This window comes from Syngnathus scovelli, chromosome 16, assembly GCF_024217435.2.
Source record: "Syngnathus scovelli strain Florida chromosome 16, RoL_Ssco_1.2, whole genome shotgun sequence".
NCBI lineage: Eukaryota > Metazoa > Chordata > Actinopteri > Syngnathiformes > Syngnathidae > Syngnathus > Syngnathus scovelli.
Window position 1 is genome coordinate 4,232,974 of NC_090862.1, and position 24,276 is coordinate 4,257,249.

The window sequence follows — 24,276 nt, forward strand, 5'->3', positions numbered from 1 at the left end:
ATAGCTTGACAATTTGAAGGAAAAATAGCCATTTGCACAATTCTAAAGGATCCTGGCAGAAGCATTATATTTTATAATTAGCATGCATTTGTTTAAAACTTAAATTTTTGCCATAAAACTTTTTTAGGTTTATGCACAATCCAATATTAAATGAAATTTAATGGGGGGTTTTTCCCCTTACAATTTTTGAAGTATGTGATCTTATTTGTTTAAAAAAATATAACTGGCATCCTCCTCATAGTCAGCCATTAATTTGGGATTGTCAGGTCAACAAAGTCAACATAGCTCAATGCCCGACACCACTAATCAACTAGATCTCTTTGTCAAACTCTTTTCCTTACTTGGGTGACTCGTGACCTTTCCTGTATGAGTGTGCGAGTTTGCGCACTTTCATGGTCATTGCTTCTTGGGATATGTGATCCAGATTTCACGATCCTATCTCACTGTAGGTCCTCCCCGGACTTTAGCCCATTGAGAACTTGCTAAATTGCTAGCAAACCAAGTACATAATTAGCGTATAATTCCATGTAAATTCAAATGATTTTTTTTTTTCCAGAAAGAAATTAGAATTACAAAATGAATTCATGCACGATTGGACTTTGCAGTAATTAGCTCTTCCTTTTTGTATATTAGCTATCTACTCTCCATCTGCTCCGTGCTATCTGGCTGTTAACCCCTGACACTTGCCCGCATGTATAATATGTCATCCGGGGAGCGTGCCAGGGTGGGAGGTGATGCTTTGTGATATATTTAGAGCGGCCTGCAATAAATGTTTTATCCACGCTGTGTAGGCAGAACACAGTGGCAGTCATCAAACATTCATATCTGCCACTGAGATGACCTCCTTGAATATCAACCCATCATCAATGAATTAACATTAGGCAGTTTTCAATTAAACCTTGTCATAAAGTACAAGTCATGTTTAGGAAGAATTTTTGTTGCTCAATTTTGTGATGGTTGAGTATGTTGCCATTCGTGAAAAAATTCCAATGTAGATAATGAAGTGAGCTCACAATTTATGGAATATCCATAGTGATGATGATGTCATTTTCATTTTATAGTGAGTAGAAAATTGGTGTAAATTAAAGGATAAAATTTGATAAAGCCCCACGCAATGTGCAACATTGATGAAGGTGAAAGTTTTTGCGTAAAGAATGCGACAAGGTACTCAATGTCCACCGCTGGGCCTACAGGTGTTTATGTTTTGACTCTGTGTGGCGTTGTCTCTCAGACACAGTTTAGCAACAGCTCAGCCAACCTGCATTATTCATTCACAAGCGAGTCCGCAAGATAGGGTTACCCTGAGACAGTATAGCAGGTGCATTAAGGTGCTCTTTGCAACAGGGGATACACACCACTCTCTCACACAGATACTGTCAGAATGATCATATGATGACATCAAATTAGGATTAAGTCGCAGTAACCAGAGAGAGTTCCAAAAGGCAGCAGGAGGTCACAAAAGCCCGAGAGGGGGGTGTGGAAACGCCACCAACGAGCACTCTCGGACAAAAAGGATTGCACCCTTGGAGGGCCGAGATAAACAAGGCTAACGGTTCTTTGCTGAGGGAACGTCCCGACAAAGCCAAGATGAGGATTCACCTCAGGACTTACAGGACACAATGACAATGGGATCCACACAAAGGACTAGGCGGTCTCCGTTGCTAGGTCTTTCATTCTCCGCGTGACCCTGAGAATTTACTCACGTGAATTACAAAGACAAACAAGGAACTGACCCGGAAATTTATTTCTTCTGGATGCTTCATTTGTGAGGATTCAGGGGACCAAAGGCAAGAACTTTGTGTAACAGGCAGAAGTAAAATTGTTTCCCTTATTATTTAAACTCCAGTGACTTCCAAATGAGTTTTTCTGATTCTTTTAAAAAGTATAGAAAGCAATTATTTTTTGAGTGACCACTGATGGATGAGCAAAGTAAATTTCTCGATCCAGGTTTGAAGGTCTGTGGTTTGTTTTTGGTCTCAGCGTTTTGAGATGAGATTACATTGTGCGATGTTTCTGGAGTGAAACTTGATCAGATTGAAGAAACCCAAAAATGATGAGAGGAGGCTGCCCCGACACAAATCAATTTAAGCACAGTGTGGTCGCTTGTCATTACTAGCTGACATCATGCCATCCAAGAAAGCTGATTCAAAATCAGTTGCCAAGAAAGGCAAGTCCCAGGAGACAAAGAAGGGAGCAAAGGATACTAAAAAGGAAGGGAAGGATGACAAGAAAGGAGCAAAGAAAATGGAGGAACCAACCAAAGGAAAAGGAAAGGGGAAGGATGGGGGTAAGAAAGGAAAAGGAAAGAAACCTGTCAGTGAGTCAGAAGAAGAATCTGAGGAGGAAGAAGAGAAGCTGAGGAGTGAAGAAGAAGATAGTAATGAGAGTGAAGAAGAGGTGGTTGCCAAGGTGACAGCTCCTCTTGATATCGATAAAGGTAAAGCAGTTGTTAAAAGCGCTTTTAAAATTACAGGAATGAAAGGTCCTTCACCTCCCCCAAGTGATTCACCTTCACTAGAAGATGAAGATGAGGTGCAAGATAATGCAAAGCCAGAAGTTAAGATAGGGATGGATGCGATCAACTTGAAAAATATGAGTGATGTACAAATCAAGGGTGCCTCCAAAGTCGTGATGGGTCTTGCTGCAGAGGAACAGAAGAAAAATGTAGTTCTGGGAAAGTCGCAGAAGACAGCAGATGCCAAGAGTCATCTCCGAGGGGCCTCTCGGGTTATCTCCGGCCTCACGGGAAAAGCCTCTCCATTTAGTTTCCCAACAAAACAAAAGCAACCAGAGAAAACTCAACCGAAGAGGAGCCTTAAAAGCGCATCTACTCTTTTCATGCCTCTCTCGAAGAAAAAGGAGAATGTACCTGCTTCTGGTAAACCACTTCTGAGCACCACCAAACTTTTAAATGGACTTGGGCCTAAATCCACCTCTGAAGAGCAAAAACCAGGTCCATCAGGATTCCAGCTTTCAAAAGGATTTGGGCCTAAAAATACCTCTGATCAGCAAAAGGCCGGTCTGTCGGGGTCTAACGTCGTCAATAAAAAAGAGGACAGTCCAGGCAATTCCGTTTCTCCCAAAAAGACATTGGACCTATCCAATTTAAGAGCAACGGAGAGTATGGCTAAAGAAGCCAAGGGACTAGGAGCAAAGTTCAAAGGCATGCTTGGTAAAAAGAAAGTGGGACTAAGGTTCAAGTCAAAAGGATGGATGATGGCGAGGATAGCTGCTGCCACCAACTGGTTATTAGGGGGGTTGCCAAGTTCCAAGGGCCGAGGTGGACTGGGTACCTGGGCACGGCGTCAAAGACGAAAACAACTCTCGTTTACAAACAGGAGAAGGTTGGGGAGAACTTACTACAACCACCCTTCCGATTATGACGAGGATGGATATGGATCTGAGGAAGATTACCACAATGGGCAACTTGAGGACTATGAATACTATGATGATGATGATGAGTGGGAAAATGAATATGGTTACTACGACGATGATGGCAACTTTTATCCCGATGAGGATTTTTATGACGATAGTGATGTGGATTACTACACGTACCCATCTGAAGAGTATGAAGATGATGGCAATGAAGCGGTGGAGTATTATTATGGCGATGATGGAAAACTCTATGCTATTGTGCAAGAGCCATTTGGTAACTCTGGCAATGTCATGGAGCCTATCTACGACCCTTATCAATCGGAATTGTATGCAGATTCTTATTTTGATCATAATAGAGGTTTTGAATATGGGTCTGCAGACCAGTTTAGTATGTTGAATGGTGGTTACGCAACTCTCCCAGGCTTACCTGCATATCAAGATTCCACGCAAGGATATTTAGATGCTTCTGGAGTTCATTTTCCTTACCAGCAATCATACGATGTTGGGGTGGCATTAACAGATAGAGGAAATCTTTACGGTCAGGAACAAATCCCTTTTGCGAATTCTACGTCTGAGCAGTTCAGGCTCCCTAGGCCTCAGGTTAGATTATTTGGAAAGGAAAGACTGGATGTTGAAACCTTGCCCCCACCACCACCACTTCCTTCTACCCCTATGTTTTCAACTCCATCAATTGGTTTTGACCTGATAAATCCTAATCAGCAGCCCCTTCCCACTTACATCCCAACACAACCCCATTTTCCAACTGGAATTCATCAACAACAAAATCCTATACTACCATATTCACAAACAGCTGACATCATCCAACATGAGCTCCGGCAACTAAACCATCCGACTCAACCTCCGCTGACCACTTCTCATCATTTGCCAGAATCTTCTTTACCACAGTTTGCCACTCAGGTGAATAGACCACCTTACCCTCAAGACCCACCAATGTTTCAGATGGAGCAAATCCCCTCAACAGTCCCTCATATACAAACGGAGAACATTTCTTTGGTGCATCCACCGTCATATCCCCCACTGGCCTCATCAAAACCAGTACATGGGATCAAACCTCCTCCATTACATAGGCCAGCTCTGTCACCAGACCGTTTGGATTTTCAACCACACATCCAGCCGGACAACTTCTCCCCTCACTTACACAGAAGAGACTTTACATACCAATCTCAAGTTCCAAACCAAAGACCAACTTACCCACCGAGACTACCAAACCCTTATGCTCCATCGCAGTTCCAAGGGAGTGGGGTGTCCTTTACTGCTCAGACACCTGTTACAGCTGTGAGGGCTGGATATGGGCTTCAAAGGGTTCAGCCCCGATCACCACTTCACAGTCCCATAACTTCACCAAGAGGATCTCTGAGGAAAAGAAATGATCAGCCCCCTGACCCAAGACTTTCTCTCCGACGGCAAACTCGTCCAAATGCATCACCTTCTCCATCCTCCAGAGCACAAAGTATACAACGCAGATCCCAAGTAAGAAGATCACCTTCTCCTCCTCTTCCATCGGCTTTACCAAGACAAAGAGCTCCTCTAACTGAGCGTGCTCAGTCTCCACATCAAACTGTTGAGCCTTCCCCCAGCTACGATCCTCCATCTCCTTCTGTGTCAGATAACACCAGACATACCCTCCACAACCGATCCTCTACTCACAAGTTTAGAGGTGTTTCAGGAAGTCCAAGTTATGTTCCCATGGAGTCTGTGAAAACCTCTCCAGGTAACGCATACCCAAGAAGACGAAGTACACGTAGAGCCCCTGTTACTCAACATGTAGCGCCATTTAGGTCTTCTATTCGGAGTGGCCGAGGTCCTCCCTCTGGACCAATGAATGGTGCAGTCGGAGTTCCTATGCTAGCAAGGAAAGGCTCTCAGTTAAGAGACTCAAAACCTCAAGTGGGCTTCCAAAGACCTATAGGTAGGGGACAGCCACTGGTACGTATGCCCAGAACTCAGTCCTCCCCTTCATTCAGAGCATCTCCTCCAGGACCTCTAGTGCCTCGGCAACGTTCATTGAAACAGAGTAGGTTCTCGACTCAGCCATTCGGGAATGGTCTCCATAATGGACTGCAATCTCACCAACCATTTCAGGAATTACCTTTATCGTCTCCTCAGAACCATGAATTCTATTTACGCACCTCTCTACCCCATAGGACCACAAGTCCCCAAAATGTAGGAGTGACATCTTTTCAACCTCCAGTACCTTATCCGATACCACCACCAGGTTCTCCTTCAATCCAGAGTGTGAAACGGTTTGACTACATAGCTACTGAGCCGGGCACATCTTCATTTCCAGCAAACTTGTCACAAAACATTAGCGCTATACCTAACCCATTACCACCATATCAACTTCCCTCTTCTCTACCTTATGCTACCCACCTCACACACCAAACACAACCTGAATTTTACCCTCAATCATCTGGTGAGGAGATTGTAGGTGAAGCCCAGAATAGCCAAGAGGTTCTCCAAAATGCCCCTCTAGGTCAATCCAAATCTTTGATGCAGGACCCTAGCCTTCACAGAACCTCCAACTCATCTCCCCTTGAGCCCAATGCCAACCTGGATACAACTTTGCTCTCACAAACACATTCAGCAGATCCTGGCACCGCATCGACCTCATCACCCCCACGTTTATCATCTACTTTGCATAATTCCCAGCTACGTAACAAATCTTTTACTTCACCCCTTCAGCCACATCTCTCTCCCATGGCTCATGCCTCTCCTGCTCAGCAGGCCAACACAGTTAACTCTTCAGTTCTCTCCGGACTTCAGACTGCAAAAATCCAAGGATCAATGTTTAAACTCCCAGCCAATACCTTAACGATGCCCCAAAACTCTATTGAAACTCAATTTACCATAGTTGATGGAGTTGATACGGCTGGTGGGGAAAATCAGTCATCTCCTCTTCCCGTCAATGCATCCTATGAACTACCCGATGGAACTATTATAAACCAAAATGAACCTTTGGAATCCTCTCCAGTGGAGTCCATGTCCACCCCTGGGTTGTCCTCTGCCTTACATAATCCCCGTTTGCAGCAAGGCGCATATCGCCTACCTGGTGGCACACTAGGGAACAGTTCGGAGCCCCAATCTGCAACCGTCCCTGCATCACCGATGCTTTCTTCTGCGCTACATAATTCCAAATTTAGGAAACCTACTTACAAACTGCCCGAGGGTACATCAGTTTTAAAAACAAAGCCATCATCAGCGACTGTTACAACCTCCTCTCCTATGCTCTCTTCTGCACTTGGAAATGCTAAAACCCTTAAGACCTCTTATCGACTGCCAAGCAGTTCAATTCAAATTCAGTCAAGAGAACGGATGGCGAATCCTGAAAGTACACCCCAAATGCAACCAAGTGCGGAGATGGATTTTAATCTTGATGAGACACAGCTTCCAGAAGATTCACCTCATAAAATTCAAGCCTCAACATCAATAGCCACTGGACCCGTCCTTTCTGGTGACTTGCTCAACACTAGCATTCGTGGTGCCTCTTACAGACTCGCAAACCCGTCACTACTGAGGATGCCTGCTCCTACAGTGGCTCCATCTGTTGACCTTTCCAGTGCGCTTCGTAACCCGAACATCAGTCGCCCCACCTACCGGTTGCCAAGCAATACTTTGATGGCCCAACACCAGTCCGACTCTACGCACAAAAAAGTCGACCTGTCCAATGCTTTATCCAAAAGCCCTGACATTCGCAAAGCGGATTTCCATCGATCTGACGGCAATAACATGCTTCGATTAGGTACCCCTACCACCAAACAGGCCAACTCTCTAGATCTTTCTGGTGCCCTGAAGAACCCAGCTCTTCAGGCGGCCTCTTATCGCCTCCCTTCTACATGTGCTGTGGTGTCACCCCATGTCCAGGATTCTGTTCCTGAAGAACACTGGGCTCATAGCTCCGAAGGGAAAGTTCTGGATCTAGACCAAGATATGGAAGTATGGGGTGCAGAGAAGGGGTTATCTCAAGGGACGGTACCAAATAAGTGGTCTGTGTACGGCGATGAGAACCTAATTGACCACCAGCATTTGATGGCTCAGCAAAAGATGGAGAGTAAACCAGGGGTGTGTAATCTCAACAGGGAAGGTGAACCCCAGGGTCCATGGTACGACAAGGTAAGCACTCTTGATAGCAAAAATACATTTATGAGGATTTAAGGTTTTTAAAGGGCAAAATGTACGATGAGAATTTCCAATCTGCTTCATGTGTTTGCGATTTCAGATGTACGCAATCAGAAGCATGCCCTCAGTAGCTCACCAGGACCAACGAGTGGAAGATGGCGTGGAAGACATGACACAGCTTGAGTAATGATTTCTCATACAGTACTCAAAATTCTTCCATAGAAAAGAATTCGCTTAAATTGAACACAAGGAAGACAGAAAGAAACACAGTTGAAAATAAATATTTGCAATCTTCTTCTTTCATTAGGGAGATGCATGATGATGCAGTTCTTCTCAATGTAAAAAAAAGATTTGAACGGAATCTTATTTATGTAAGTGGTCCCATTCATTTTGACATAAAGATCATCAATTTCTGTTTGTATTATCAAATGTCACCATTTTTTTTTATCTTGTCCCTGTCAGACCTACATAGGAAGTATTCTGGTTTCTGTGAACCCTTATAAGATGTATAACATCTACGGGACGGACATGGTGCTGCAGTACAAGGGTCACGCCCTGGGCGAGAACCCTCCGTAAGTTATTCTTTCACGTAGTTCACGAGGGCTTTCGGATCAATACATATCTTTTTGTCCTCAGGCATTTGTTTGCTATAGCAAACGCTGCTTATTCCAAAATGATGGATGCCAAACATAATCAGGTCATAATTATCAGGTAAGAGATCATTTCACTTATAAACTATATATCTATATTGAGGACAAAGTCCCACATTGATTATTGAGATAATAAATTTGTGATGAAATTGAAACTGTAGCGTTTATAGTTCTGAACTTGGTCGTGACTGTTTTGACATTTTTCCAGTGGTGAGAGCGGCTCCGGGAAAACAGAGGCTACCAAACTTGTCCTTCGCTACCTTGTAGCTTTACATCACACACGTAATTTTCCCCAACAGGTATGCATGCATACTGTTCACGCACACACATAATCCCTAACTTGATTGATGACTAATGTCGTGTGTGTATTTTTTTGCACTCTGGGCACAGATTGAGGTAGTATAAGATTCCCTGCATGATTAATTCTGTTTATTATCAAACTCATCTTTTTAGTCAACATATTATGTCAACAATGGTGATAAAATAATTCATTCTGAACATCTTTATAATTCATATTTAAGATGTTGACATACGTGTTGGAATATCTGCTAGATACTTGAGGCTGCTCCTCTGCTGGAGTCGTTTGGAAATGCCAAAACTGTGCGGAATGATAACTCCAGTCGCTTTGGGAAACACATGGAAGTCTTTATGGAGGAGTGAGTTTTTTTTTTTTTTCAGCACCATGCAGCTTCCTTTACTTACTCTTCCTCCCCAATTCTTATAGTGGTGTGATCAGTGGTGCCATAACTTCTCAATATCTTCTGGAAAAGTCTCGCATCGTCTTCCAGGTGATGCATCCAAACTTTTTAGAGCTTCCTTGTGTTGATGGAGGTGTCTAAAGCAATCGTTTCCTCTTCAGGCCAAAGATGAAAGAAACTATCATATCTTCTATGAGATGCTGGCAGGCCTTCCGTCTCAGCAGAAGGAGACTTTCTATCTCCAGGAGCCCGAGACTTACTATTACCTCAACCAGGTAGGTGACACATTGCTGCAACATCAGGAGAGCGTCCTCAGGGTTTCTTTAAATCGATATCACAACTCTCAGGGAGGAGATTGTGGGATTGCAGGAAAGGATGATGGTGAGGACTTCCAGCGTCTTCTTGCTGCCATGGAGATCCTCCACTTCACCCAGGACGACCAGTCAGCCATTTTCAGAATTTTGTCTTCCATACTGCACCTGGGCAACGTGTACTTTGAGATATATCAGGTCATGTTCAAGATATTTTCATACATTTGTATTATAAGACACCATCAAAAATAAACAAATGACATTATAATGGAATGCAAATGGGCCATGATCATCATCTGGACCAGTTCAGAAACATCATGTCTTGTTTTTGCTGCACTTCAGGCTGACGGCCAGGAGGTGGCGACAGTGGTGAGCGCTCAAGAGATCAGAGTGGTAGCAGAACTGCTGCAGATCTCTCCAGAAGGCCTACAAAAAGCCATCACTTATAAAGTCATGGTCAGTTTTGAAACGTGCATTACACACTTTGCATATACAAACAACTCATCTTCTATCTTTACAGGAGACGATGAGAGACAAGATTTACACCCCACTGTCTGTGGAAAGCGCTGTAGATGCCAGGTGATACTTTTCTTCCATTGTCCAAAAACATTAATGTGCTATTTACTTTCCAATAAACTCATGTAATTTATTTAAGCAATAAAATGAGTTTTATTGAGCTCCTATAATGGTTCTCTAAAAAGTTCTCCTCTTTGTTGTCTTGCAGAGATGCTGTTGCCAAGATCTTGTACTCTCTGCTCTTTCATTGGCTAACAGAGAGGGTCAACACTCAGGTGTATCCTCGCCAACACACTCTCTCCATCTCCATCCTGGATATTTATGGATTTGAGGTAACTGTAATCTTCTTCTGTGATCTTTTTATGTACAGATATCTTCTTCCACTGACATTTTAGATGACAAATCATGAGTGCTCAGCTATGTGTGTGATCTCCACAGGATCTGGCATATAACAGTTTTGAGCAGTTGTGCATTAATTATGCCAACGAGTACCTGCAGTTCTTCTTTAACAAGATCGTCTTCAGGGAAGAGCAGGTACGTTGCTTGCACTGCACAAATTCAGATAAAGCAAAGTATTAGGAGTGTAGCACAGAGCAGTTATGTGATTTCCACGCAGGAGGAGTACAGCAGGGAGCAAATTCCATGGCAGGACATTCCGTTTAATGACAACCAAGCGTGCATTGACCTCATTGCCGCTAAGCCTCATGGCATTCTGAGAATCCTGGATGACCAGAGCTGTTTCCCACAGGTGAGCAAAAGAAAGCACTAATGTATGGCAGACTTACTCAATCTGCATTTTTAAATATTGGTGTGTCCATAGGCAACAGATCATACTTTTCTTCAAAAATGTCACTATCACCATGGCAACAACCAATTGTATGTGAAGCCAAAGATGCCCCTTCCTGAATTCACCCTCAAGCATTTTGCTGGGCGTGTCACTTATCAGGTATATTGATTTGAATCACTTCATGGAGTGCATCTAAATAATCTAGTAAAACTGAGTGCAATAAAGAAAAAAAAATCCTCATGTTGCAGGTTTACAAGTTCCTTGATAAAAACTACGACCAGGTCCGTCAAGATGTCCTGGACTTGTTCATTAAGAGCAAGAACAAGGTGAAAGAAAAATCTAAAACTGTATTTAACATCATTAAATTGAACGTGAGCCAGATTGCAATCAGGTTGCATCCATGCAAAAAAAAATAAAAAATAAAAAAATCCAATCTTGTTTATGTTTTTTTTAGATGGTGTCAAACCTCTTCCTGGCTCACGCAGAGCAAAGAGAAGGTCATATGAAGAAAAGCATCACGGTCACCAGGAAATACCAAGCTTCAACTGTCAGTTGCAAGTTCCAGCAGTCCTTGCTGGAGCTGGTGGACAAGATGGAGAGGTGAAATGCACGGATGAATACCGAGAGCAAGCTTCTAAATGTCTCACTTGTGTTACTTTGCTTCTATTTCAGGTGCAACCCATTTTTTGTCCGCTGCATTAAGCCAAATAACACAAAGGTAGAGTTTGAAAAGTCCCTCCTGACAATCCCGCAATTACAGATAGTAATCACATATTGACAATTATGTTCAGCACGCAAGTATGTTTGAAGACGACCTGGTCAAAGGTCAACTGCGACACTCCGGCATCATGGAGACCATCAGGATCCGTAAGGAAGGCTATCCTGTCAGGATGCTATTCTCCGTCTTCCTATTCAGGTGAAACTCTTTATTTTCTCATTTTTGCCTTGAACAGCCATCTTGTTTCTCAAATTGAAAATTCATCTAAGATGTTCGTTTGGCATAGATATAAGTCCTTGGTGGGAATCCAACATCTTCCATCAGCCGATGGAGACAACTGTTTGCTGCTGCTCAGTAAATTGTGTCCTCTCAAACCAGGAGACTCCCATGTTGGGGTTACCAAGGTTTGCTCCTCCTGATCTTTTTTATAGTCCACTCAGATTATTAAATGCAAAGTTATCACTCATATGGTAACTTCTTGTTCCAGTTATTTATGAAGGAACACGTCTACCAGCTTTTGGAGTGCAAACGAGAGCGGAGTCGCCAGCTCGCTGCACTCACCCTGCAGCGTTACGCTCGTATGTACTTTGTCCGGAAACGCTACAAGGACCTCCGTGATGTGATCATCAGGCTGCAGGCACATTGCAGAGGCTTTCTCATGAGGTAGGCCACAAAAATCCGAATCTCAAAACAATTCATATAAATAACTACTCCACTACCTCATTTAGAAAGCAATATGTGAAAATGAAGGACAGCCTGGTTCGGTTCCGGTCCCTTGTCCATTTTTATATCAGTCGGAAACGATATGTCAAGGTAAGCCGCAAGCAATTTCTTCCTCTCCCTTTTGGATCCAAATGTCTTCTACTTGACATATTTATGATCGTTGTGGTCTGCTTGCAGACAAAGTTGATGGTCCAGCGGAAAGCTGAGGAGGAGAGGAAGAAGCGAGAAATGGTGATGTCAAACACACATTTCTGCGCACGGTATTATTTTTTTATTCCATTGAAGAGTAAATTATTTTTTATGACAGGATCTGCTGAAGAGAGAGGTGGTGAATGTGACACACTTGGCCATCCCTGCAGAACTTGCCGTTCTTCTACAAGCAGCGGGAGGTTTGTATAGACACGTTGCTCGGTGACTGATTGCTAATCCCGCCGCAATTTTCTCTCTGTCAGTCAGGCGAGAGTTGCACTCCGACTGCTTGGCTCTGCTTCAGGCTCCTCATATCCAAGAGTCAGCTTCCAATCAACTTACTCTGCCTCTGGATATCAACAACTATCCCTTCTATCGTTACGTGCTCAGCTACTTCAGAGTAAGACGACGTGCCAGCCAACATGATTCTGCATCCCTTTGAAATGTAAATCCTCCAATTATTTGATCCTTGTGGTAGGAGCCCAAGTTTGGGATGCTGAGTGCACCCCTGGAGGCCCCTTTAACCTGCATTGAGGAGGATCTGAAAGCAGAAGCTCTTCAGCTTTTCAACTTGGTGGGTGGGACTTTGTAAGATAAATGTGACAAAACAGTCACAATATTTTTTTTTTTATGCATTTATTTATTATTCTACAGGTGTTACGATTCATGGGGGACCCTCACCTGAACGGCGCCCAGGAGAACATGTTTGGCAATTACATCATCCAAAGAGGTCTCTCGTTGCCAGGGTTACGGGATGAGATTTTGTCTCAGGTGGTCAACCAGGTGTGGCGAAATGTCAACGTCCACAACGCGGATCGAGGCTGGCTTCTGTTGCTCGCATGTGTCTGCAGCTTTGCTCCCTCGCCACAGATGGACAGATATCTTCTCAAGTAAGAGCACTGAAGAAAGGATAAGGAAAGGAAGTATTTACATCTACAACTTTCCTCTTTAGGTTTGTTTCTGACCATGCAGTCATGGATTACCAAGCATTGCTGCAACATAGACTCATCCAAGCCAGTCAGAAGAGGCAGCAGAGTCCAGGCCCCGCCCCCGAGACCTCACGGACCTATCCGCTGTCACTACTGGAGTGGACGGCCAACAGGAAAAAAGCTAACATGGTGTTACAAGTGCATTGTTTTGATGGTAATAAAACATCTGTGTTGATGATGATCTTGATTGTAATATTTTAAAATTTTTAATTTTAATTTTTTTTTAGGATCGTCATTCCTGTGTCCAGTCCACTCCTGGACTAGCGGCGAGGATTTAGCGGGAGACATTCTACACCACAGGTGCTCATTCAAAGTTGATCAAATGATGAAAGATGAAGATGAGAGCAATTATTATGGTTTGACCAATCATTAGATTAGTTGAACTCATCCCATTAAAAAAAAGAAACCAGAATTTGCTCTGTGGGCGTGTTGCAGGGGCGTGTCGGACTGGTGGAGAGGCAGTTCCGTCCTGATGAAGGAACAAGGCCAATGGGTGGAATTAGCAGGTCACGACTATGTGATGGACCTGATTGCAGACCTGGAGCTTCCAAATAACTTCCCAAAACACAAGAGCTACTTCATCATCAGTACTGACAAGCCCACGAGAGTCCGAGCCAATGCCAGCCTGTCAGTACACCAGGAACACCCCAAATATAATACTATCATCTCAGAAGTCAAAGCAAAATGTCTTCTCTCTTTTTCTAGAACATTATTTGGAAGTGGCTTTGATTCAGATGATGAACCTCCACCTACCATTCCTCTGGGTGGAGTCAGCAGACCAGCTTACAGCCTCTCTGAATCTGACGGTTACCATAGCCACGGTGTCAATCAATAATTGATTGTTACTTTCAAATTGACCCCACAAAGCAATGGAGTCAAGCTGAGGGTTTTTCTATCTTTTTTTTGTGTGCAGTGGATTCCGATGCATTCAGTGACGGTCAAACTCAAAGAGGAATGGACCGCTACCTGGACAGCCTGTTCGATCCGGTGCTGTCTGACAGCAACGTGGTAAGGATATATATATATTTTTTTTATACCTATCTTGCATCGGATGTCTTCCGATTATGCAGGCAATGACGTCTTTAAATTTGTTGGTGCATCTCTTTCAGTGATTACGGTACTTCCAGGGGCATATTCAGTTCCCCTAGTAAAGTCCAGTCCCGTTTGAGCACCTGTTCATTAACTTTTTACTAAACAGATTTTGTCTGCACTCTTTTTGTCTCATGAGGTGCATTTCTTCTTCTTCTTTTTTTTTCTCCGTGTTTATCTTTATTTGTTGACTGTTTGTCAGGACATGGAAAAAGCTGCAATTTTGTCAGCAAGACTAAAGGGAGCCGGAGGTATAGGCATCCCGGAAGAAGAAAAAGGAGAAGGCGAGAGGAATTTGGTCCCGAGTAGGTTGTATCCACCTGGAATACACCCTGGAGGTAAACATTTATATTTTTTTATATTTCCATTTATTGATTATGTAATTGGCCAAACATTGATATCTCCATACTGTATATTTCCATGCTTTGTGTTCAATTTGATGGTCTGTATTATTCAAAGTAGAGTTTCTGTCTTTGTGATATTTAATGGAGCTGGTAACTATATTCTTTATTAAGCGGCTGTAATGGGAACTGTTGGTCCTCATGGTTAATGCATTGAGAACTATTGAGTGTAAGCACACATGGCTCACCTGATCTCCTTCACTCTCATCCCTGTTCAAGCTAAATGCTCATTTTGTTGCTGACAGTCTTTCAGTCGCTATCTGTTGAAGGGAATTTGTATGTGTCCTTTCATTTCAGCTAAATATTTTTATTTGTTCTTGTTAATCAATATATATAATTACATTTGGACAATTTTTTTTCCAAATGTGTTGAATGAGCATGATGGAGAAAACTCCAGTCCATAAAATCCTCTATGTATTTTCCTTTCCATAAATGAGCCTTCCAATTATTTTCCGTTTTAAAACAGAAACGCTTCCTAACGTTTCCGTGTTGCTTGCTGCTTCTCAAGCTGTCCCAGTGCTCCCAGTAGCGGGAGGGATGATGCCACCTATCCCTACCATGCCCATGCCCTCTCACCACCATCACCATGAGCAACACCACCGAGAACAAGAGCAGCAGCCGCAACAATACCACCAATACAATCGACCCCCTCCCCATCAACCGACTTCATCCACTTCCTCTCATGTAACCCCCAGTCCGACTTCCACTCTTGCCCCATCTGAACCCCCTTCTATTTCCCCTGACCCAGTGAATACTGTAATATCACATGGCACCAGCGTGCCAGGTTTGGAGTTGCCCCCACTTCCGTCCATGCCTGTAATTCCAGGCTTGCCTGTTTTGACAGGTGCGTCAGCTGCAGAAATGGCGTGTTCTTGAGCATGTGTGGCCTTAGGGCGTGATGAAGTTGTCTCGAAAGTCCTTCCAACACTTGCAGTGATCTGTTTTTTTGCAGTGCTCAGTCTATTTTCCTCATACATGAAGTATTTTATGTGCTTGACCTTCAGGAACAGAGCAGACGGTACTGACCCAACAGCAGCAAGCCATTATCAACCAGCAAGCCATCATTCTGGTACAGTGACTATTTACGGTACAATATAATGGAAACATTCATTGTGCTTTTTTTGAACACCGTATCCCGCTCTCGCTTATCTCATGAACATCACAGTCTTTCGAGTTGACCTCTCTGATGGTTTCGGTGTGTTCTACACAGGCCCAGCAGATGACCATGCAGGCCATGGCAATCCAGCAGCAGATGATGTCCTCCTTCCCCGCCTCTCAGTCGCCGCCACTACATTATCACACACCGCAGCACTCTCGAACACCTAGCCCAGTAAGCAGACACGCAAGTTGTATTTTGGACTAATGCATACCAACTTGTGTGTCTTCTCAATCTCTACAGACGAAAGAAAATCGAGAAGATTCGCCATCAAGATCCAGCTCTCAGCGTAAAATGAGTAAGTGTAATATTTGATATTTTTCAGGTGTCTCCAGGATTGTGTTATCTCTGAATCTGATTCCGAATGTTATGATTTGCATAATTCATTTCCAGGTCCAACACGTAGCCCCCCTCCAGACGATGTGGTCCGCGCCAGTGTGAGTAACACTGAACGCATGGAGCCCAGCCATGACATTAAAGACATCATCAAACAGCACCAGCCTGCCAGCATGACTCCCTCCGGACCTTCCATCAAACGGTAACATGCACTGCACATATTGGGTCAAATGATCCCACTAACATCTGGTTACACGTGTTCAGGAAAGATGATGGAAAGCTGTTTATCAAGAAGACAGACCCCCATGATGAAGCCTTGGAGATACTAAAAGACCAAATGGCCAATCCTCCTCAACCAGTACGCGATACTCACACACAAAACCATATCTAGACAGGCATGAATTCCCTCAGATTTTTTTTTTTTTTCCCCATACTCAGAAGAAGTCTCAGTTTTCCCATCACAAAGAGGAACGAGATGGCAAAATAAGCAAGGCTAATGAACCAACTGACTCCAACATGGGCCATGCTCCCCCTACAGGTGAGCTTATCAAGCTTCCCATCACTGCATGAAAGTTTCTGACTGTTTTGTTTGTGTCCAGTCTGCAGAGAGTTGCCAGTGGAAAATGAAGTCATCCAGACTCAACTCCACAGCAGGACCAGCGATGACTATTACACCTACACCAATGTGCCCTGGAAACTTTACCTGAGAAAGGAGGTGCATTTCCAACTTCCACCGCAATTGATCAATCGGCAAAAATATGCAAATATTGTTGATAATTGTGTTGCAATCTTTTTGCAGGTGTTTTATCCTAAAGAGAACCTCAATGATCCGTTGATGTTGGACCTGGTCTTCAGACAGGTTGTCATAGTACAATTAATCTACATTATATTTTATTTGCAAGTTTTTAAGGCAAGGAACTTACTTATAAAAGTAAGATATTTGATTTATTATTTTTCCGCAGGTAGTACATGACACATTCTCTGAGGCCTGCATTCGCATCACCCAAGAAGAAAGACAAAAGATGAAAACTCTCTTTGGTAAGTTAACCAAAGTTATATTGTGAGTCATAAAACATTTTCTGCACATTCAAGAGTTTGGACGGACTCTGAGTACTTGCATCTTGCCATTTGATATTTTGCTTATCCTGCACAGGGGCAGTCACATGACACCTTGGATTTACCGCTTGTCAATCCCTTTCAGGAATTATAATGACATGTTTCTTGCAGTGGAAAACCAAGTGGATCAGGTTCCAGGAACTCATCATGAGACTGTGAAGAAAAAGGTGGTTACCACGGCCAGAGACTCATGGGAGATCTACTTCTCTCGTCTTTTCCCAGCTTCTGTAAGTTCTACCATTCTGTCGTAAAATGTTGAATATCAAACTATTATTCCATTTTTTTTTTCTTTTCACTCAACTGTCTATTTAATATGTGTTGCAGGGCAGCGTTGGGACGGGAGTGCAGGTCCTGTCGGTGTCACATAAAGGCATTAAGCTGCTGAAGTTAGTGAGGAGCAGCTCCACCGCTCCGGACTACTTCAGAGTTCTGAGGCCCTACAGGTGCATCTTAATTAGGGTATTAAAACATACATCAAAATAATAATAGAAAATCTAATGGAGATGATTAAGACCCAGTGTGAACTAAGGGCTTCTACCTTCCCTCCATTAAATAATTTATTGATGTGTTAATAGATTGTAGCCATCATAAAAAAAAAATCGTTTAAAGTTTACAACATCCTCAGCCTCTATGTGACTTCCTGCGCAGCTACTCGGACATCCTGTTCGTGTCCGTGCCGTCCAAAAACATGCTGGAGTTCAATCTCACCAATGAGAAGCTGATCCTGTTTTCCGCCAGGGCGCAGCAGGTCAAAAGCATGATTGACTACTTCCTCACAGAAATTAAGAAGGTCAGAGGTCATTAGAGATACATTAAATAATGTTTCGTATAAAATATTGCTTTGGCGCTGTCTAGGGCCAAAAAAACGATGTTGAAGCAATTCATATTGAATGCTATAATATGCTGTCAGGATTCTGAGTATGTGGTGGCAGTGAGGAACTGCATCAATGAGGACAGGAGGCTGCTGAGCTTCCACAAAGGTGACATCATCAGACTTCAACGCATGGATGGCCTGGAGGCAGGTGAGACATGTGCAGCAGGCTCTCTGTGAACCACGTAGATAAGCATCTGGGCTTTATATTATGTCTCTCAATGTGTGTGTGTGTTTAGGTAAAAAATATGGCTGCATTGTGAAGAAAAAGGTGATGCTGCTAGAAGAACTCAAGAGAGACACCCCGGACTTTGGTGAGTTTTGAATTTTTTTTTTTTTTTATTACTTCTTGGTGACTGTAATGACATCTTGCAGGCTGGCGGTTCGGGGCAGTGTACGGGATGTCGGGAGCGTTCGCCAGTGAAGATGTCCGACCTGTAGCTGCTCCGGACTTCCTGCTTCTCCCGACAGAGAGGGCGGAGCCTCGTGACAGACAAGGTCGTGTCGCTGCTTCGGCCGCTGTCGCCGTAGCGTTGGGCTCGGCGGTGGTGGCCCAAGAGCTCGACCGTTCAACAGAAGTACGAAAGCACAATCAGAACTGGAGTATTTTAGTACAAGATGAATAGTGATGTTTATGGTGATAGGTGGTGAAGGGCATGCACGTGGAGAGCCAGGATGAGCAATTGGATGATATTTCGGAATATGGCAGCCAGTACCACATGATTGAGTTTGCCAAGAGGTACTTCAGAGAGTCACAAAGGAACAGGATGTAAGACACCTCATCAGGCTTTTAGCAATCACACACACCTTTGGATTCAAACTTCTGCGTGCGTTGTGTCCACAGCGATCCAAAAGCCAAAAAGGGGAGGGTTGGCAGGGATCCAGCTGATCTGATCAAATTCTCCAAGGTACATTTTGGATTCATTTCAACCTGCGCTTCCATTAAATGTACAATTTTCCAGGCATTTCCTCCTTCCTATCTGTTTGTTTCTCTTTCCAGTCTCCACTCCAAGAGTCTCTGATTGACTTCTCAGACAGCGGAATGAACAGAGTAGCTGCTGACATCTCCTCAGGTGAGACGAGATTTACATCAGCAAGTTTGCTCAGTCAGCAATGTTGCAACGTCTCTCCGCTAGCTGTGATGAAGTTCATGGGGGACGTGCCACTCAAAGGTCAGACCGAGCAGGACCTTGTGACAATTCTACTGAAGGTAATGCATCTCAAGTCTTTTTATTGTCCAGTATGACTTTTCATGCGGTTGTTTTAGTTAAGCGCTGATCACGGCCTGATGAAAGATGAAGCCTATTGCCAGGTGATGAAGCAAGTCACTGCCAACAACAGCTCCAAACCGTGAGAACCAGAACATATAGAGAAACTGTGGGCTTCTTCTTTTACAGAGCATCTGCTTGTGTTTGATTGTGCAGAGACAGTTGCCAGAGAGGTTGGAGACTCTTGTACATCTTGACTGCTTTCCATCGCTGTTCACTTGTTATGAAGCCATTCCTCTTCAGCTTTCTACACAACGCCTCTGTCAGCATCGGATTGCAGTACCAAGGTAGAAAAGTACACACATCCGTCCGTTCATCCTACATTTCAAATGTGTTATTTCATACCAGGTATTGCCAAGGCCTGTGAGCAGAATCTGAGGAAAACTTTTCAGTACGGAGGACGTGTGCAGTATCCCAACAACATAGAACTGAAAGCAATGATGGTTCGTGTCAAAAAGTCTCTTTTTAGTGTGTCTTTGTTTAACACAGTTGTGTATGTGCAGGCGGGGCGGAGCTCCAAAAGACAGTTGTTCCTTCTGCCAGGTGGGATGGAAAGACACTTGAAAATCAAGACGTGTTCTGTAAGTGCACACATGGGTTCAGTGAAATTTTGAGTACCAGTGATTTGATATTAGTTGATCATTTGTCAGGTGGCTTTGGATGCCATCGAGGAGCTCTGTTATGAAATGGACCTTCACAGAGTGGAAGCCTTGGATGAATATGCAATCTTTTTGGTCACACATGGAGGTAATGAGGATTATTTTTGGTGTTGGGAGAGATTTTTATTTCAATTTGCTGTCTCACTTGTGTTTTTATTTTAGGTCAGAATGTTCGACCCCTGATTAAGAGGGAATACATCTTGGATGTTGCTACAGAAGCTGAACCAGTAGATGCCAACTACAGTCTTTGGTTCCGAAGAGTCATATGGAGCCTTGCCTTGAAACTTGATAATGAGCTCTACGTTACCATGCATTATAACCAGGTAAATAGAAAATATAACCACCATGAAAAATGTCATTATAGTGTATTAAAGTACATTGAATAATAAAATATCCATTTTGTGCCAGGTGTTGCCAGATTACCTGAAGGCTTTGCTGACTGTGGTCCCGCTGAGTAAGGCCAGTGAACAACATCTACAACAGCTTGCCAGACTGGCTGCTCTTCAGCACCGTGCCAAAGACGCCGTCTGTCCACCCACCACGTAAATACACGTTGATGCCATTTTTGTTATTGAATTGGGCTAATTGGTTCAATTTGAAGTTCATACTTCATATTGATTTTAGCAGAAAAATCCCAAATTTCTTCCCTAATAGGAAAAACAACTACACAGACACAATAAGGTCTTTTTTTTTTTTTTCTTCTAATAAATTCGTGTGTGTGTTCAGACGTGAGTTGCAGGAGTGTGTCCCCTCACAGTTCTACAGTAAACAGAGTCCGCAGCAGTGGCTCAATATGGCAACTCAACACATGCAACAAGTCCAGCCTCTAAACCCACACCAGGCCCGTGCACAATTCCTTGGTAAGACACCACGCCATAGATGTTATGGAGGAGATTTTTGTAGTGAGCCTTTCTGTGCACTCCCTTAGGTCTGGTCAGCCCCTTCCCTATGTTCGGCTCTTCCTTCTTCTACATCCAAAGTTCCAGCTCAGCCACCATCAAGGCTCCGTGCATTCTGGCGGTGAATCTGAATGGACTTCACTTTCTTAACAGAGACACTCACGTATGACTTGAGCACACACACAGTACACAATTTTTTTAATCACTCATTTAACCGTAGTGTGGTTCTCCTAGTCTACCACTATGTTTAAAACAAAGGATTTGGCTCCCTCTGTTGGATTCCCGCACTATTCTTTGTTGACCATATTGCAAATATTTTCCTGATCAGTAACAACTTAAGCACCAGAACTGCATTCCCTTCTCATTTGTGGTTTGGAAGTACAGTGGAAACTCCGAATTCTAATGCCTCAAATTGGTTACACTTGGAGTTCAACCCAGTTTAGTGGAAAATAATCTGCCTTAAAACATCCATTTCTGTGTTGATGACATCAGAAAGATTCTTTTACACAAAGTAGAAGATGTTAACACAAAACACAAAGTTGACTTTTGCAGCTTCTATAATTCCAATTTGCTCTTTTTAGTTGGCTGTCACTCATGACATCATCGACTGATGCCTTTGGTGATGTCATGATGCTTTAGTGACAGTTTTTGCTAGGAGGAAGAGTTAGGAAGAATTGAAAAACACATTTGAGAGGAAACATCATGAATAATGTGGGTAATTATTGGTGTTGCTACATTGAGAACTTCCTGGCTAACATCACTAAAGATCTGGATGCTAACAAAACTCGTCTGCTGTCATGTCGCCCATGGGAAAGAGAAGAAGTAAAAAGCCAAATCAATGTCCAAGTTGCTGTCCTAGATTATCTACAAGGAAAGAGAGTACACGACATGAACTTAGCTCAACTTTGGACGGAGCTCATTCCTCTTCGAGAGGAGCTGAGGGCTTCGGAAGAAAAGGAGCAGCTTAGTGAAAACAATTTACATACGACTTGGAAGATCATCAGTGATCTCAGACACCAGCTTCATGAAAGTCTGATGAAGGAGAAAGAGAGCATCGAGGCTGCCGAGAAGACCATTGGGCAACTTCTAGCTCAGAAGACCGAACTCCAGTTTCAGGAGGACAGGATGAAAGGACAACTGCTAACCTACGCCTTCAACCTTATTTCCTCAGAGGAGCAGGAGGAGATGGAAGAGAAGCTCCACGCTTTACAAACATGCTTGGATTTCTTTGACAAGCCCGAGGAGTTGCCAAGTACCGGGAAGGTGGTTGATGAGAGTACAGAAGGTGAAGGAACCTCTGAACAAACCCCACCATCATCAAGTAGAGAAGACACCATCAGTGATCCTCATACAATTGAAAGAGAACCGAGGAGGAACCACAGGAAGGGAGACTGGTTTAGGCAATGCTTTCCTTTTTTCCATCGAGCTCCGAGGGATCATCCATCAAGTGAAGAAGATTGAGCTGAACTCAATAAAATAAAGGTCAACAAGCCAACACTCGAATGAAGAAAAATCCGACCTTTCAAGTTTTATTTGAATATTATTTCAAAATTTACACTGATGAAAGTCTTATTAAAACAAAAAACAAAAAAAACAGCAACCCAAGTTAGCTGCAGCTCAAGCATCTCATTGGTGAGCTCAGTTTACAACAAACTTGATAAATTTTAGCGCCCAAATGGTCTTTTTTTTTTTTTTTTTTTTTGATGCATTTTCTATCCTAGCTATCATGAGGTGCTGATAGTTTACCACAATCATTTATCGACAGTTTGATTATTGTAACAATCGACTATTCCACAATTTGTGTACATTCATATCCACGTTATGTTTACATTTACGTGATTAGGAGGCCATGGTGCATTTCCCTTTAAAAGAAGTCCAGTCAACTCGCACCCAGAGACCAACGTCCGGCTCAAGTTACCCGTACGTCGACATAATGATTGGAGATCTGCTCAACCAGCGCATCATACAGCTTCAGCTAGAGCAGGTTTGATTGTGTGCTTGGTACGCTTTACTTGCATTGCTAGTTGCACATGTGCTTTATGTTTTCCAGGGTCTGGAGCTTTGTCGAGTGGTTGCCATGCACATGGAGAACATGCTATCTGCCAGAGAAAAGAGACTCACGTTGCCACCAAGTGAAATCACCTTGCTATAGTGTGGCTCAGTCAACATGAGCTGACGTGGTCAAAAACACCACTCGTTAGTTTCATGCCACTAAAATGTACTGTTTCTGTATCTACCTCTGTTTTCATAATGAACTGTTTGTTTTCTACTTGAGAGTATGATATGTGTCGTGATAGAGGAATACAAATCAAATCGAATTTAAGATGAGTGTTGGAAAAATTTGCAGTAGTGAATGACTAATTTGGAAATATTTCGGCGCAGAGTCACTTATTATTGGACCATGAACTACAAAAATAATTTGTTCGATTCGGTGTATTAATCAGTGACCACTGTAAAATCCTTTTCACTGATTTTATAATAGACTAAACATTCCCTTTGTGTTTTAAATACTTATATTTTGCACTCAACACACGTCAATGAGTCAAATGTTGGGTGATGCGATTTGAATCAAAAGTGGAAGTGAGACACTGTCAGGAAGATTCTTCTCAAATATTTGACTCCTCTTTTGGTGAGTTTCCGCTGTCTCATGGTTAATTTTTAGGAAATTGGGATGAGTAGGACTTCCTTTCTGAGGAATAAAAAGATGTGACTCATGGTGGTTACGGGGCAACTGACTTTAAATAGCTATAATGTGATCTGTGAGCTCTGCTGTGGTAGCTGCCAACTGAAATTTCTTGTTCGTCCTTGCAAAGGTGAACATGACGTGCATTCCAAGTGTACTTTAATATAACTTTTGCTTTTATAGTGGGAAAAATAAGAAGGATGCTATTGATACTCCAATCCATCTTTTTTATTCCCTGCCATAAATTCAAGGGGGGGGGGGGGGTGTCATAATTTAATATGCATGTTTTGGCAATATTTGAGGATTGACTTCAATATTTAATGTGAAATACAGTTGTATATAGTTATTGCACAAAATATACACGTGTAATCATTAAAGTTTGTATCATGACTGAATAACTAAGCAAATGTGTTCATTTTATTGATTGTCAAAGGTCAGACCATGCCAACAAACAATCCAACAAAATGTATAATAAAAAATATTCAGGAAAAAAATCAACATGCCATGAACCATTTTAATTTAGTAACTGCATTTCGTATTGACTCGGTCTTTCTGTGAGATGAGATAAAACATGCTGTGGTGAATATGCAACAATATTTCGAAATCAAGAAAGTAGGCAAATTCTTTTTCGCTGACTCTTATAATGTTGCGCTTGATTTTATTCTCCTGACTTGCCGTATAGCCGCCCAACTGATGGCTGTCTAC

At 42.9% G+C, this 24,276-nt stretch overlaps 1 protein-coding gene across 8 annotated transcripts in view; it reads left to right on the forward strand.

The window, feature by feature from the left end:
• myo15aa (myosin XVAa) overlaps window positions 1–24,044 on the forward strand; it is a 26,215-nt gene extending 2,171 nt beyond the window's left edge. For 2 of the 8 annotated variants that reach the window (XM_049744792.2, XM_049744793.2), the window contains exons 3-66: window positions 7,613–7,695; window positions 7,820–7,883; window positions 7,975–8,084; window positions 8,149–8,223; window positions 8,371–8,461; window positions 8,715–8,818; window positions 8,887–8,950; window positions 9,022–9,135; window positions 9,208–9,369; window positions 9,514–9,627; window positions 9,692–9,750; window positions 9,896–10,019; window positions 10,126–10,221; window positions 10,304–10,435; window positions 10,508–10,633; window positions 10,723–10,800; window positions 10,929–11,074; window positions 11,147–11,192; window positions 11,266–11,390; window positions 11,479–11,596; window positions 11,680–11,855; window positions 11,921–12,005; window positions 12,093–12,146; window positions 12,223–12,304; window positions 12,368–12,504; window positions 12,583–12,678; window positions 12,759–12,994; window positions 13,057–13,247; window positions 13,321–13,393; window positions 13,529–13,720; window positions 13,799–13,914; window positions 14,007–14,101; window positions 14,385–14,520; window positions 15,092–15,427; window positions 15,588–15,652; window positions 15,794–15,913; window positions 15,983–16,037; window positions 16,133–16,277; window positions 16,340–16,433; window positions 16,514–16,613; window positions 16,675–16,790; window positions 16,875–16,934; window positions 17,038–17,113; window positions 17,303–17,418; window positions 17,516–17,634; window positions 17,840–17,981; window positions 18,102–18,213; window positions 18,302–18,376; window positions 18,438–18,640; window positions 18,707–18,831; window positions 18,907–18,970; window positions 19,063–19,135; window positions 19,199–19,272; window positions 19,330–19,412; window positions 19,487–19,617; window positions 19,679–19,773; window positions 19,834–19,911; window positions 19,981–20,077; window positions 20,152–20,312; window positions 20,398–20,531; window positions 20,716–20,849; window positions 20,918–21,051; window positions 22,732–22,872; window positions 22,939–24,040. In XM_049744792.2, the coding sequence (XP_049600749.1) occupies window positions 7,613–7,695; window positions 7,820–7,883; window positions 7,975–8,084; window positions 8,149–8,223; window positions 8,371–8,461; window positions 8,715–8,818; window positions 8,887–8,950; window positions 9,022–9,135; window positions 9,208–9,369; window positions 9,514–9,627; window positions 9,692–9,750; window positions 9,896–10,019; window positions 10,126–10,221; window positions 10,304–10,435; window positions 10,508–10,633; window positions 10,723–10,800; window positions 10,929–11,074; window positions 11,147–11,192; window positions 11,266–11,390; window positions 11,479–11,596; window positions 11,680–11,855; window positions 11,921–12,005; window positions 12,093–12,146; window positions 12,223–12,304; window positions 12,368–12,504; window positions 12,583–12,678; window positions 12,759–12,994; window positions 13,057–13,247; window positions 13,321–13,393; window positions 13,529–13,720; window positions 13,799–13,914; window positions 14,007–14,101; window positions 14,385–14,520; window positions 15,092–15,427; window positions 15,588–15,652; window positions 15,794–15,913; window positions 15,983–16,037; window positions 16,133–16,277; window positions 16,340–16,433; window positions 16,514–16,613; window positions 16,675–16,790; window positions 16,875–16,934; window positions 17,038–17,113; window positions 17,303–17,418; window positions 17,516–17,634; window positions 17,840–17,981; window positions 18,102–18,213; window positions 18,302–18,376; window positions 18,438–18,640; window positions 18,707–18,831; window positions 18,907–18,970; window positions 19,063–19,135; window positions 19,199–19,272; window positions 19,330–19,412; window positions 19,487–19,617; window positions 19,679–19,773; window positions 19,834–19,911; window positions 19,981–20,077; window positions 20,152–20,312; window positions 20,398–20,531; window positions 20,716–20,849; window positions 20,918–21,051; window positions 22,732–22,872; window positions 22,939–23,040 (7,260 nt within the window). In that variant the 3' untranslated portion in view covers window positions 23,041–24,040. Of the gene's footprint in view, window positions 1–219; window positions 7,507–7,612; window positions 7,696–7,819; window positions 7,884–7,974; window positions 8,085–8,148; window positions 8,224–8,370; window positions 8,462–8,714; window positions 8,819–8,886; window positions 8,951–9,021; window positions 9,136–9,207; window positions 9,370–9,513; window positions 9,628–9,691; window positions 9,751–9,895; window positions 10,020–10,125; window positions 10,222–10,303; window positions 10,436–10,507; window positions 10,634–10,722; window positions 10,801–10,928; window positions 11,075–11,146; window positions 11,193–11,265; window positions 11,391–11,478; window positions 11,597–11,679; window positions 11,856–11,920; window positions 12,006–12,092; window positions 12,147–12,222; window positions 12,305–12,367; window positions 12,505–12,582; window positions 12,679–12,758; window positions 12,995–13,056; window positions 13,248–13,320; window positions 13,394–13,528; window positions 13,721–13,798; window positions 13,915–14,006; window positions 14,102–14,384; window positions 14,521–15,091; window positions 15,428–15,587; window positions 15,653–15,793; window positions 15,914–15,982; window positions 16,038–16,132; window positions 16,278–16,339; window positions 16,434–16,513; window positions 16,614–16,674; window positions 16,791–16,874; window positions 16,935–17,037; window positions 17,114–17,302; window positions 17,419–17,515; window positions 17,651–17,839; window positions 17,982–18,101; window positions 18,216–18,301; window positions 18,377–18,437; window positions 18,641–18,706; window positions 18,832–18,906; window positions 18,971–19,062; window positions 19,136–19,198; window positions 19,273–19,329; window positions 19,413–19,486; window positions 19,618–19,678; window positions 19,774–19,833; window positions 19,912–19,980; window positions 20,078–20,151; window positions 20,313–20,397; window positions 20,532–20,715; window positions 20,850–20,917; window positions 21,052–22,731; window positions 22,873–22,938 lie in introns of those variants that run through there. The other 6 variants (XM_049744794.2, XM_068653437.1, XM_068653438.1 and 3 more) reach the window with 6 other exon arrangements.
• Window positions 24,045–24,276: the final 232 nt, after the last annotated feature.